The sequence below is a fragment of the Carcharodon carcharias genome, chromosome 21 (assembly GCF_017639515.1).
Source record: "Carcharodon carcharias isolate sCarCar2 chromosome 21, sCarCar2.pri, whole genome shotgun sequence".
NCBI lineage: Eukaryota > Metazoa > Chordata > Chondrichthyes > Lamniformes > Lamnidae > Carcharodon > Carcharodon carcharias.
Window position 1 is genome coordinate 56810237 of NC_054487.1, and position 12419 is coordinate 56822655.

Consider the following 12419-nt stretch of genomic DNA (forward strand, 5'->3'; position numbering starts at 1 on the left):
GAAACTTCCAGGAGGTCTTCAAAACATGGCCTTCACTTGGCTTTAGTTTGTTAGTGAGGCTGTCATTCGACATTGATCAGAAAAGGGAATGTACTAGCCCTCTTATACACCATGGTGGACCTAGAAAGCAATAAACTCTGAATTAGATTAGAATAAAGGGGTGAATTTCCATTGGGATTCTCCTACTCATTTGCTGGAATTTCATCAGAAGAGTGGATGATACATCAGAGGAATTGCATAAACGGTGTTTACATACTTTTATGGGGTTTGTGCGATTCTTTTACTGAAGTTGCAGTGGACGAATGGGTGATTCTCCATAGAAATTCATGCCTTATGCCAATGGGAGCTTGAAACTACATTCAGTATCCCAATACTCAATCCCAACTACTGTCCAAGCAAAAGTAGTTTTTAGAGGTAGAACCAGTCTCCTATTAACTGGAACTTGCAATGTTATGCCATGATTTGGATACAGTATATCAGAGACCATTCGTGATGACCATATTTACTGGCGCCTGTTCCAAGCCAGACCATTGCATACAGGTTAAGTCAATAGCCACATTTAGAGTCATGGAGTTATACAGCACAGAAACAGGCCCTTCGGCCCATTGTGTTCATGCCGGCCATCAAGCACCTATGTATTCTAACCCCATTTTCCAGCACTTGGCCGGTAGCTCTGGTATGCTATGGCGCGTCAAGTGCTCATCTAAATACTTCTTAAATGTTGTGAGGGTTCCTGCCTCTACTGCCCCCTCAGGCAGTGTGTCCCAGATTCCAACCACCCTCTGGGTGAAAAATGTTTTTCCTCAAATCCCCTCTAAACCTCCTGCCCCCTTACCTTAAATCTACGCCCCCTGGTTATTGACACCTCCGCTAAGAGGAAAAGTTTCTTCCTATCTCCGCCCCTCATAATTTTGTATACCTCTATCAGTCTCCCCTCAGCCATCTCTGCTCTAAGGAAAACAGCCCTAGCCTATCCAGTCTCTCTTCATAGCTGAAATAGTCCAGCCCATATGCCAATGGGAGCTTTTGTTTGGACAGTAGTTGAATCTATTGGGAGAAAGCCCACATCTAGTTTCAAGCTCCCACTGGCATAAGGCGTGAATTTCCACGGAGAATCACCAATTGTCCACTGTAACTTTAGTAAAATAACCGCACAAACCCCATAAAATTATGTAAACACCGTTAATGCAATTTCTCTGACGTATCATCCACATTTCTAATGAAATTCCAGCCGAGGCAACGTCCTGTTGGCTCTGCTCTGCACCCTCTCCAGTGCAATCACATCCTTCCTGTAGAGTGGCGATCAGAACTGCACACAGTACTCCAGCTGTGACCTAACTAGTGTTTTATACAGCTCCAACATAACCTCCCTGCTCTTATATTCTATGCCTCAGCTAATAAAGTCAAGTATCCCATATGCCTGCCTTCAGGGATCTGTGGACGTATACATCAAGGTCCTTCTGATCCTCTGTACTTCGTAGGGTCCTACCATTCACTGTGTATTCCCTTGCCGTGTTAGTCCTCCCAAAATGCATCACCTCACACTTCTCAGGATTAAATTCTATTTGCCACTGCTCTGCCCATCTATATGCCCCATCTATATTTTCCTGTAATGTTAGGCTTTCCTCCTCATTATTTACAACACCACCAATTTTTGTGTCATCTGCGAACTTACCAATCATACCTCCTATGTTCACGCCTATATCATTAATGTACACTACAAAGAACAAGGGTCCCAGCACTGATCCTTGCAGTACACAGCTCGTCACCGGCTTCCAATCACAAAAACAACCTTCGACCATCACCCTCTACTTCCTGCCACTAAGCCAGTTTTGGATCCAATTTGTCAAATTGCCCTGGATCCTATGGGCTCTTATCTTCTTGACCATTCTCCCATGTGGGACATTGTCAAAAGCCTTACTGAAGTCCATGTTGACTACATCAACTGCACTACCCTCATCAACACAACAAATCACCTCCTCGAAAAATTCAGTCGAATTTGTTATACGTGATCTCCCCCTGACAAAGCCATGCTGACTATCCCTGATTAATCCATACCTCTCCAAGTGAAGATTAATCCTGTCCGTCAGAACTTTTTCCAGTAGTTTCCCTACCACTGATGTTAGACTCACTAGCCTGTAATTACCTGGTTTATACCTACTACCCTTCTTGAATAATGATACCACATCGCTGTCCTCCAGCCCTCTGGCACCTTCCCTGTGGCCAGAGAGGATTTGAAAATTAGTGTCAGAGCCTGCAATCTCCTCCCTCATCTCATATAGCAGTCTGGGATACATCTCATCTGGGCCTGGGGATTTATCCATTTTTAAGCCCTCCAAAACTGCTAATACCTCTTCTCTTTCAATGCTAATTTGTTCAAGTATATCACAGTCCCCCTCCCTGATTTCTACACCTACATCGTCCTTCTCCATAGTAAGCACAGATTAAAAGTAATCATTTAAAATTTCACCTACATCCTCCGGCTCCATGCACAGATTGCCACTTTGGTCCCTAGTGGGCCCTACTCTTTCCCTGGTTATCCTCAGTATATTTATAAAATGCCTTGGGATTTTCCTTTATCTTGCCTGCCAGTATTTTTTCATGCCCCCTCTTCGCTCTCTTAATTACTTTTTCTAAGTACCCCCTACACTTTCTATACTCCTCTAGGGCTTCTGCTGTTTTCAGCCCTCTGTATCTGCCATAAGTCGCCTTTTTTTTCCTTATCCTTGACATCCAGGGTTCCCTAGACTTGTTGGTCCTACCCTTCACCTTTACAGGAACACTTTGACCCTGAACTCTCACTATTTCCTTTTTGAATGACTCCCACTAGTCTGATGTAGATTTTCCTACAAGTAGCTGCTCCCTGTCACCCTTGTCCACTTTGGCCAGATCCTGTCTTATCATACTGAAATCGGCCTTCCCCCAATTCAGAACCTTTATTTCCGGTCCATCTTTGTCCTTTTCCATAACTACCTTAAATTTTACAGATGGTCACTATCCCTGAAATGTTCTCCCATTGACACTCCCACCGCTTGCCTGACTTCATTCCCTAAGATTAGCCCCTTCTCTTGTAGGACTTTCTACTTTTGCTGGCTCAAAATGTAGATGTATTTTAAGAATTCTGCCCTCTAATCCTTTCACACTTAAGACTATCCCATGTAATATTGGGGAAGTTGAAATCCCCTGCTATTACCACCCTATTGTTTTTACACTTCTCTTCATATCTGCTCCTCCTGACTGTTTGGAGGCCTATAGTACACTCCCAGCAAAGTAATTGCCCCATTTTTGTTTTTAAGTTCTACCCATATGGCCTCATTTGAGGAACCTTCTAAGATACCATCCCTCCTTACTGCAGTAATTGACTCTCTGATCCATAGTGCAATGCTGCCTCCTCTTTTACAACCCCACCCCAGGTCAGATCTGAAGATTCTATACCCTGGAATATTGAACTGCCAGACCTGCCCTTCCCACAACCATGTCTCTGTGATAGTAACAATATCATAATTCCATGTGTTAATCAACGCCCTCAATTCATCTGCCTTACTTGTGAGACTCCTTGCATTAAGATAGATGCAATCCAGCCTTGTATTATTCCCTTGTGCCTTAATAGGTCTACGTTTGCTCTGCCTTCCAGACTGACTTAGTTTCTCTTCTATATTGGCTGTGCTTCACCTGCTGTGATCACCACACTGTATCCCAACCCCTGCCAAATTAGTTTAAAAACCCCCCAAACAGCACTAGCAAACCTTCCCACAAGGATGTAGGTCCCGTTCCGGTTCAGATGCAACCCATCCGACTTGTACAGGCCCCACCTTCACCAGAAACAGACCCACTAATCCAGGAAACTAAAGTGCTCCCTCCTGCACCATCTCTTCAGCCACACATTCATCCTCTGTATCCTCCTAATCCTATACTCACTAGCATGTGGCACAGGGAGTAATCCAGAGATCACAACCTTTGAGTTCCTGCATTCTAATCTGCCACCTAGCTCCCTAAATTCTTGTTGCAGGACCTCATCCCTCTTTCTATCTATGTCATTGGTACCAATGTGAACTATGACCCCTAACTGTTCGTCCTCCCCCTTCAGAATGCCGTGCAGCTGTTCTGTGACATCCTTGACCCTGGCACCAGGGAGGCAACACACCATCCTGGAGTCACATCTTTGGCCATGGAAACACCTGTCTGCACCCCTCACTATTGAGTCTCCTACCACTGTTGCTCTTGCACTCTTACTTCTCCCCTTTGTGCAGCTGAGCCACCTATAGTGCCATGAACTTGGCTCTGGCTGCACTCTCCAGAGGAACCTTCACCCTCACTGTTTTCCAATACAGAAAAACAGTTCTTGAGTGAGATGCACTCTAGGGCTTTCCTGACTACCTGCCTGCCTTCCTTCTTCTGACTGTTGGTCACCCATTCCCTCTCTGACTGCACCTCCTTAAGCTGCAGAGTGACCACATCTAAAAACGTGCTATTGTTTATGTTACGGGATGCTTGTGCAGATGCAGTAAAACACAGCAAGTTAATATTGGTGCAGTTACTTAGGAAACAAAGGTAAAATCTGTTCAGAGATGTAATATCTTCTTCGTAGCAGTTATCATATTGTCTGATAGTGTGCAAGACACTTAGAGGAAGCAATCCTCATTAGACTCTTTAATGCGATGTGAGTTCAGACAGTACTACCCAATGCATTGAGTCTAAGAGTCGCGGTCAATTCTATTGGAACAAAACTGAAAATGTTAAGAAAGGTCTGCGATAAATCACAGCCAGAGGCCTCGAAACAAAGAGCTGTCAATCAAGTTCAAACACACAGGTTTGAATTTCCACTCCCGGGTTGAGTGCACAGAGTCGGGACAAATCCCAGCTCCGCAAGGCCAACCTGTGGAAAAGTGCCCCGGTACTTCCAATTTTTAGCCAGGGTAGGGGGACATGGGTGAAAATGAGAGTTGTGGCGGGTGACACTGGAAGGATTTCAAAGGCTGTTGGCTTCAAAGGTGGGCTGACGGAAGATCTGCCTCAGTGCTCTGGCACTTTGTCAAAGATATTGAAAAATGATAAAACTCACACTCCCTCACCCCATCCATGCCACCTCATGCCCCCCACCTACCCCCTCATGCCTTTCATACCCTCCATGCCAACCTATGCCCCTACACACCCCCATGCCAACCTATGTCTCTCCACCCACCCCTACGGCCCCTTATATGCTCTGTGCCAACCTATACCCCTCCACACACCCCAGTTGCCCTTTATATCCCTAATGCCCACCTATGCCCCTGCAAACAGTCCTAACTCATGCTAACCCCCACCCACCACTCTTTGCCCTTATACCTATCATGCCAACTCACACAGTATCTACGTCGGGCAAATGTCAGGACCCACATTGAGATTAAATACAATTATTAAGTGTCAGTTGATGAATTCACTATTTCCAAAAAAAACTATTTTTGATTAAAAAAAAGCATGCACTGCATTTAAATTCCTTTAACCACTTAATCCCTTATAACAATAAGCATTTGTATTCATAAACCCACTTCAAAGAATTTAGTGGCACTTGGAGTTGTCAATCAAACTATGAACTGACAGGCAACCAAATGTGATAATGATAGCTTGTGAAATCAGTCATGCAGTTCTAATCCTTTTGTGATATCCCTAAGGGTTATGCCAACAGTAGAGTGAAATAGGAAGCACTTTTTTTTATTACTGCTGTTTTGTTTCTAATGTCTAAAGGGCAGGACATTTAAATGCCCTCTCAGTTTGACAGTTCCTTTGACAGTTCCAATGAGTTTATGCACCTTTTATGCACATACATGTCTACTTTGAACAACCCCAAAGGGCATTTTACCCTCTTCCAAAGGGCACCAGAACTCTCCCAAAGGTGTCCCACAACCATATCCAAAAGGGTACCCTATCTTTCCAAAGAACTCTGGCAGCTTTGGACTTTCTCCTCCCAGACTTAAAGTCATGTTTTGGACATTCCACTAACCAAAATCAGATCTGACTGAGGCAGCTGCACTTAAACATGTGCAGTTGGCTCCGTAAATCATGGATGTGTACGTTAGAACCTGTCCCCATTCCCCCACTGCAAAAATGGTGGAGGCCTGGCTCATGGGCAGAACTTCCAGATATGGGCCTCCGTCGCCATTTTCACTAATCTGTCTACGTGTAAATTCTGGCCATAATGGTGCATTCTATGTACATATAATCACTTAAACAGCAGGAGCTTATAGATTGATTTAATGCACATGTAATTAGCTTAGCAGCTTGGCAAAACATCAAAACTCTTGCCCATCTATAGATCAAAACACCTGTTGTAGCCTTGTAAATAGGCTCCAACTTGTAAAGAAAGACAGCTTTCACTGTAACTCGAATTATCCCCTTGTGTTGCCTTAATAAAAACTACAAAGCTAATCTTAAGTGCAGTATTCTTTGAAAGTATGACGTATCTTTCTCTTGAAAATGTAACAATGAAAACACGACATTTTCTAGGCTGTGTGTATTTTTCCGTCTTCTCCCCTACCCCTTTCTCAGATGAGAGGAGGCCTGTGTGACATGCCAAGCTGAAGGCACCAGTAACCTGAGTTAATTCAAATTGCAGTTTCCCTTCTTCACATTTTACCTTTTTTGCTACGGGAAATCTGTGGTCTCCTCAGCACCTTTGCACAGAAACAGAGGTGAGATCATCAGCTCAACACATAAAGGATTGAAGGAACATGTAAATACAAAGGCATGGCTGACGCTTGGGTAATTTTCTTTTCCTCCCTCTTCCCTGTTTACCTGGCACTATACACCAGTGGAAGGCATATTCCCGGAAAGTCTGCAGTATCATTATGAATTGGCTTCTGGGGTAGGCACAGATGTACCCATTTCCCCCCTTCATTTGAAGAGAGCAGCCAAGACTTAACTTTATGTCTTTTCACAATAACAGCACTATGATTGGGCAGCAAGTGTAAAATTCAGATCCATAGCTAGATCTCATTACATGTATTCCTGTGCTATGCTATTTATTAACCTAATGAACAGAATTTTACAAGCCCCTGCCAGTGGGTTGCAGGCATTGTGGGCGGTGGGTGGGAAGCCCTGTGAAACAACCTAGTTGGCCTCTCACTGCCTACCCACCCTCCCTAACCTGTCCACAATTTTAAAGGGAACGGGCAAGGGCTAGGGTGACCTACCAGCCTTCGTCCCATTTGAGGCCCATAAGTTGACCAAGTATTGACTACTTAAGGGCCACTTCCCATCTGCCCTCAATTTTAAGGGCAACAGGAGGAGTTCAGGGAAGGTTGGGAGGAATCCCTGCAGATAAGCTTGCTTGGAATTCAAGCAAGAAAGTTCGGGGGTGGCGGGGGAGAGGTGCACCTCCATCACTGGTCTCTTTTCGAGATCGGGCACCCACCTTAAGGTCTGCCCTCCTCTGACTGCTTCCTTCCTGACTGGCCTTGCCATCACAGGCCCCACCCCTTAACCACCGGCCTTCCTTCCCGTCCCCGCCGTGAGAGTCTGGACTCACCTGGTCCCGTGGGCTCTGATACTTAAGACTGGTGAGACTGCATGTAGTCTCAGCAGTGCACTATGCTCCCAAAGGCACTGCTGGGACTGCAGAGCTGTCAACCAATCAGATTGGCTGGCAGCCCCCTGATTCAGTATTTCTCCCAAATGAATGGTGGAAATCTCACCTCCAGCCAATTAATGCTCCACTGAGCATTAAATGGCTGTGGGGCTGCCTTGATTGGCAGAGTTAGGTGCTCTGCTGACTATTTCATTGGCATGCTGTCTAAAAAATCCTGTGTAACGTTTTATAGTTGCAGTTGTTACACTCTCCCTTTGAAAACCTCAATACCGAATGAGCGATTGAAAAATGACATCCTGATCCTTATAAATTACTGTGATAATTCATTTCTTCTACAAAATAAATACTATTTTTTGTTACATACAACATTAAAATAAAAGTGAAGGAAAGCAAAAGTCACACTTTAGCTTACACCAAGAGCGACAATGCCACAAGCATCTATTAGCCCCCACTGCCTTCCCCACACTCAGTAGGAAGAAATAAATGATCAAAAAATGCTTAATGATGCAAAACCAAAAGCAATGTACAATGAAATATTGCCTTGCTGTCACCAGGGTAGACTGCTCCCCTCTATAAAGTGCTAAATAAAAATTATCTTTTTATTTCCTTCTCTTTTAAGGTAACTGTCCAGCTGCACACATGCATGGCCATAAACATTCTGCACCCTGAGGGTTTACCCACTCGTTCTTCACATTTAATTAAGTCTCATTCGTTCATTGCGCCTAAAATCAATCATTCCAAATGTTATGACGTGGCAGGTGATATGTGCCTGGTAGACTAAATCCACAAAGGAATCTTGGCCACGCTATTACAATGGTTTTGCAATTTGTATTTATTACGAGAAGGCTTACGCACTGAATTCAGAAGAATTGAGCACTAACACCTTTCGAGATTTAAAAAAATAAATTAAAATATTAATGGGAAAAAAACAATAAATACACACGAGGTTACAATTACATGGTTAATTAGTCTTAACAGTTCCCAAACCCTTAATTAAACAGGCTCCTAACTACACACTCCCTTTACGCAACAGTCCAAATCAGATTTGAAATTATAAAATCAACCAGTAAGGTTACCACAGCAACCACTCAACAGTGGAATTCCAAAGGCTTATAACACAAGTACTGGCGACAGTAGACTTCTGCAAAAGTGGCTGGAGGCTTATTCCTTAAGGCTGTTATACACGGTCACAGAATCTCACAGTACGGAAGAGGCCCTTCGGCCCATCGACTCTGCACCGACACGTGAGAAACAACGGACCTACCTACCTAATCCCATTTACCAGCACTTGACCCATAGCCTTGAATGTTATGACATGCCAAGTGCTCATCCAGGTACTTTTTAAAGGATGTGAGGCAACCCGCCTCCACCACCCTCCCAGGCAATGCATTCCAGGCTGTCACCACCCTCTGGGTAAGAAGAGTTTTCACTCACATCCCCACTAAACCTCCTGCCCCTCACCTTGAACTTATGTCCCCTCGTGACTGACCCTTCAACTAAGGGGAACAGCTGCTCCCTATTCACCCTGTTCATGCCCCTCATAATCTTGTACACTGCCCCTTATAATCTTGTACACTTTTAGAACTTACATGGCCCCCCAACATAGCCTTCCATCCTTCTTTATATATGTTTCCCTCTTTTAATCTGTAACTTCCACTGTTCTATGTGTCTTTGGAAATTTACTTTTCTCATCATATAAAAATTTTTCATGTTGCCAGTTAGGTCAGTACCTTTGGGAAAATAAACAAACTGCTTGGCCTTGCTTATCTTGTTAGTTATAAACATCCTATCATCCCTTTGAAACCTGAACAACCCCTTCACTTATCTAAAAATGCAAATTTCCTTCACACTCTACATGCTGCCCTCATCCATGTTTACTCATTAGCATTTCAAATGCCTTTTACACCTAACTTCCTTTGACAATTTCAACTTTGCAGTCTATCAGACTCCAATTCAATTAAATCATACAGACAGAACCATATACGCACTCACATAAACCTACTTTACAATAAACCACCATATCATGAAAAATATGATAGTTTCATGACAGATTAATATCTTGTAATTATTTTTGCGCAGCGAAATATATTTATTTATGGTAGCCCATCTTTCCATGTGATTTGTCCTTTTTTTTTCAAAAAGAATCCTTTAGACAGACAACAGATCTCAGGAGCAGTTTTGAAGTGTTGACATGAAGTTCCAAAAAATTACCCTCGACAATTTTCAGCCTTACCAACAAAGAGGAAAGAGAGAAGAAAATTTGGTGTGGGTGCTAAATTCTTGCTTAGGGAAAGCCATGCATCAGAACGAGATTACTGTAGACTGTAGCTGCTCTGTTATGTAATCATTTTTCCCCACCCCTAATGTGCAACCTCTACCACCAAGGACAAGGACAGCAGATGCATGGGAACGTCACCACCTGCACTTCCCCTCCCAGCCACATGCCATCCTGTCTTGGAACTATATTGCCATTCCCTGTTGCTGGGTCAAAATCCTGGAACTGCCCTCCTAACAGTACTGTGGGTGCACCTACACCACATGGACTGCAGCGGTTCAGGAAGGTGGCTCACCATCACCTTCTCAAGAGCACTTAGGAATGAGTAATAAATTCTGACCTAGTCAGCAATGCCCACAACCTGTGAAAGAATACAAAAAAAAAATCAACGTCTTGATTTCAAAATTCTTATCTTTGTTTTCAAATCCCACCCTGGCCTTGCCCCTGCCTACCTCTGTAATCTCCTCCAGCCCCAAAACTGTCTGAGATATCTGCATTTCTCAAATTCTGGCCTCCTGAACATGCCCAATTTTAAACGCACCTCCATTAGTGGCCATGCCTTCAAGTTGCCTAAGCCCCAAGCTTTGGAACCCCCTCCTTATATCTCTCTGCCTTGCTACCTCGCTTTCCTTGTTTAAGGCACTCCTTGAAACCTACCTCTTTGACCAAGCTTTGGTTCTCTGACCTACTATCTCTTTATGTAGTTCAGTGTCATACTTTGTTTTCTAATGCTTCTGTGAAGCACCTTGGGATGTTTCATTATGTTAAAGGTGCTACGTAAATATAAGTTGTTATATTTTCCACCATTGGGAATTATGAAGTTAAGAAACTCTAAATGGGCTTTTGGAATATAGTACAGTTTTATTTATAATAATAATGTGTTATATTCACTCCAGAGCAATAGACAATAATCACATGCTGGTACTTGGTTTCTTTTTAATCTGACAGAATGCAAGGTATGGCGTAATCCACTAAATTTATTTAGAGGAGCAGAATACAATCGGTGAGTAATTTTGCATTCGGTGCTTAGTACCACAATGTGTACAGATGATTCTCATTTTAAGCTGCATAAATAACTTTGTAATATGTTGCACCACAAGAGGCAGCTATAATCCTCAACTATATTTCTGAGATGCTTAGTTTTCTGCCAGCATAGTTAATATTGTAAAGGAATCTATTTGCTATATGTGTACCTGTAAAATTATCCCAGAAGTGCGATGCTGACTGAAGCACTGACTGAACAAATACTTATATTTTGATCCATAAGAAAGAATTATGCAATTAGGATTTGTGTCCCCCATGGACTGTTTTTTCTGTTGGTATAACATAGAATATTAGGCTTTTATTCTTTAATGGAAACGAGATTAATTGAGCTTTCATGTTTGGGCTAAGTACTTATATTCTTTGCATTCTGTGGTTAATTTGCAATTTTGTTTTCGGAAGCAACAGAATTTCTAGTAATCACCTTTTTGTATTATTAATTGCGGCAATATTTGCTCTTTAGAATTGGGAGTTAAAGGGTGTATTGATTGCCAGTATTCAGCTCATCTTGGCTCAAGCATATAGAATGTTTGTTCAGTGATTTCTTTTACTTTGCTTCATTCTTTTTTGAAGGTATACGTGGGTAACAGGAAGAGAGCCTCTGACATATTATGATATGAATCTTTCTGCACAAGATCATCAGACCTTCTTCACTTGTGAGACCGACCACTTACGGCCTGCAGACGCTAGTAAGAAGGACTGTAAGATCTAGAATTCAGACATTCATGAATATTGTATTTTTGATTTATTGTTTGCCTGTCTGACATGTAATGCAAAAATCAGGATCAGTTTTGCAACCCCTAAAAAAAAATCTTTTTGGTTTCTTTTTAGACATTGCAAACTAATCTCACTTTGAACCTCATTTAAGCTTAGCAGGTACAAAGCCCTCCAATTTTAGAAGAAGGAACTTGCCTGTATTTTTAAAAGTTTTGATTTGTTTTCTGCCCTTGGTTTTCTTTTCAACTTTGTTCACTTCATCCATTAGACATGCTGATTTGTGTTGGCGTATTTTTCCACAAGCTGTGAACTCCCTCTGGGACCTGGCCGAAGCTCATACTTAATATGTGAATGGTGTAAACCTGCTGCTCAACTGAGGGAGATTTCAGCCAAGCTCGTTTCTGTCCTCACTCTGCATGTCTGCACTTTTTTGAAGGATACTAGATCTTAATCTTGAATGGAAAACCTTGACAAATTGGTTCTTCCTTTTTCCTTGTTAGAAGAGGTTCAGGCCGGTTGTGACCCTTACTGCCACCCTTAGTACCTTAGTGTAACCTGGGAGCAAACTTGACAGGTTATTGTTCTGTATAGCTCAATACCATACTAGTCTGCACATTTACCAAGTTGCCTTTGGTGAAGCTCCTTATCAATATTAGTCAAATTCCTAGTGACAAGTAACATTGCAAAAGTGAAAAAAAAAAATTCTTTTTTCAGGCTGTTAGAATTCCTCTTTCTACAGTAGTTTTTTATTGTTAAATTTATAATTGGTCGCTATATGAGCAGGTTAATTTTCACAAAAGAAAACTTAGATGCATAATGACA

The 12419-nt window shown here is 42.6% G+C and overlaps 1 protein-coding gene across 14 annotated transcripts in view; it reads left to right on the plus strand.

Moving 5' to 3' along the window:
* LOC121293396 (suppressor of tumorigenicity 7 protein homolog) overlaps positions 1 to 12419 on the plus strand; it is a 209149-nt gene that overhangs the window by 144806 nt on the left and 51924 nt on the right. For 12 of the 14 annotated variants that reach the window (XM_041216443.1, XM_041216442.1, XM_041216446.1 and 9 more), the window contains exons 4-5: positions 10788 to 10842; positions 11454 to 11581. In XM_041216443.1, the coding sequence (XP_041072377.1) occupies positions 10788 to 10842; positions 11454 to 11581 (183 nt within the window). The remainder of the gene's footprint in view (positions 1 to 10787; positions 10843 to 11453; positions 11582 to 12419) is intronic. The other 2 variants (XM_041216431.1, XM_041216438.1) reach the window with 1 other exon arrangement.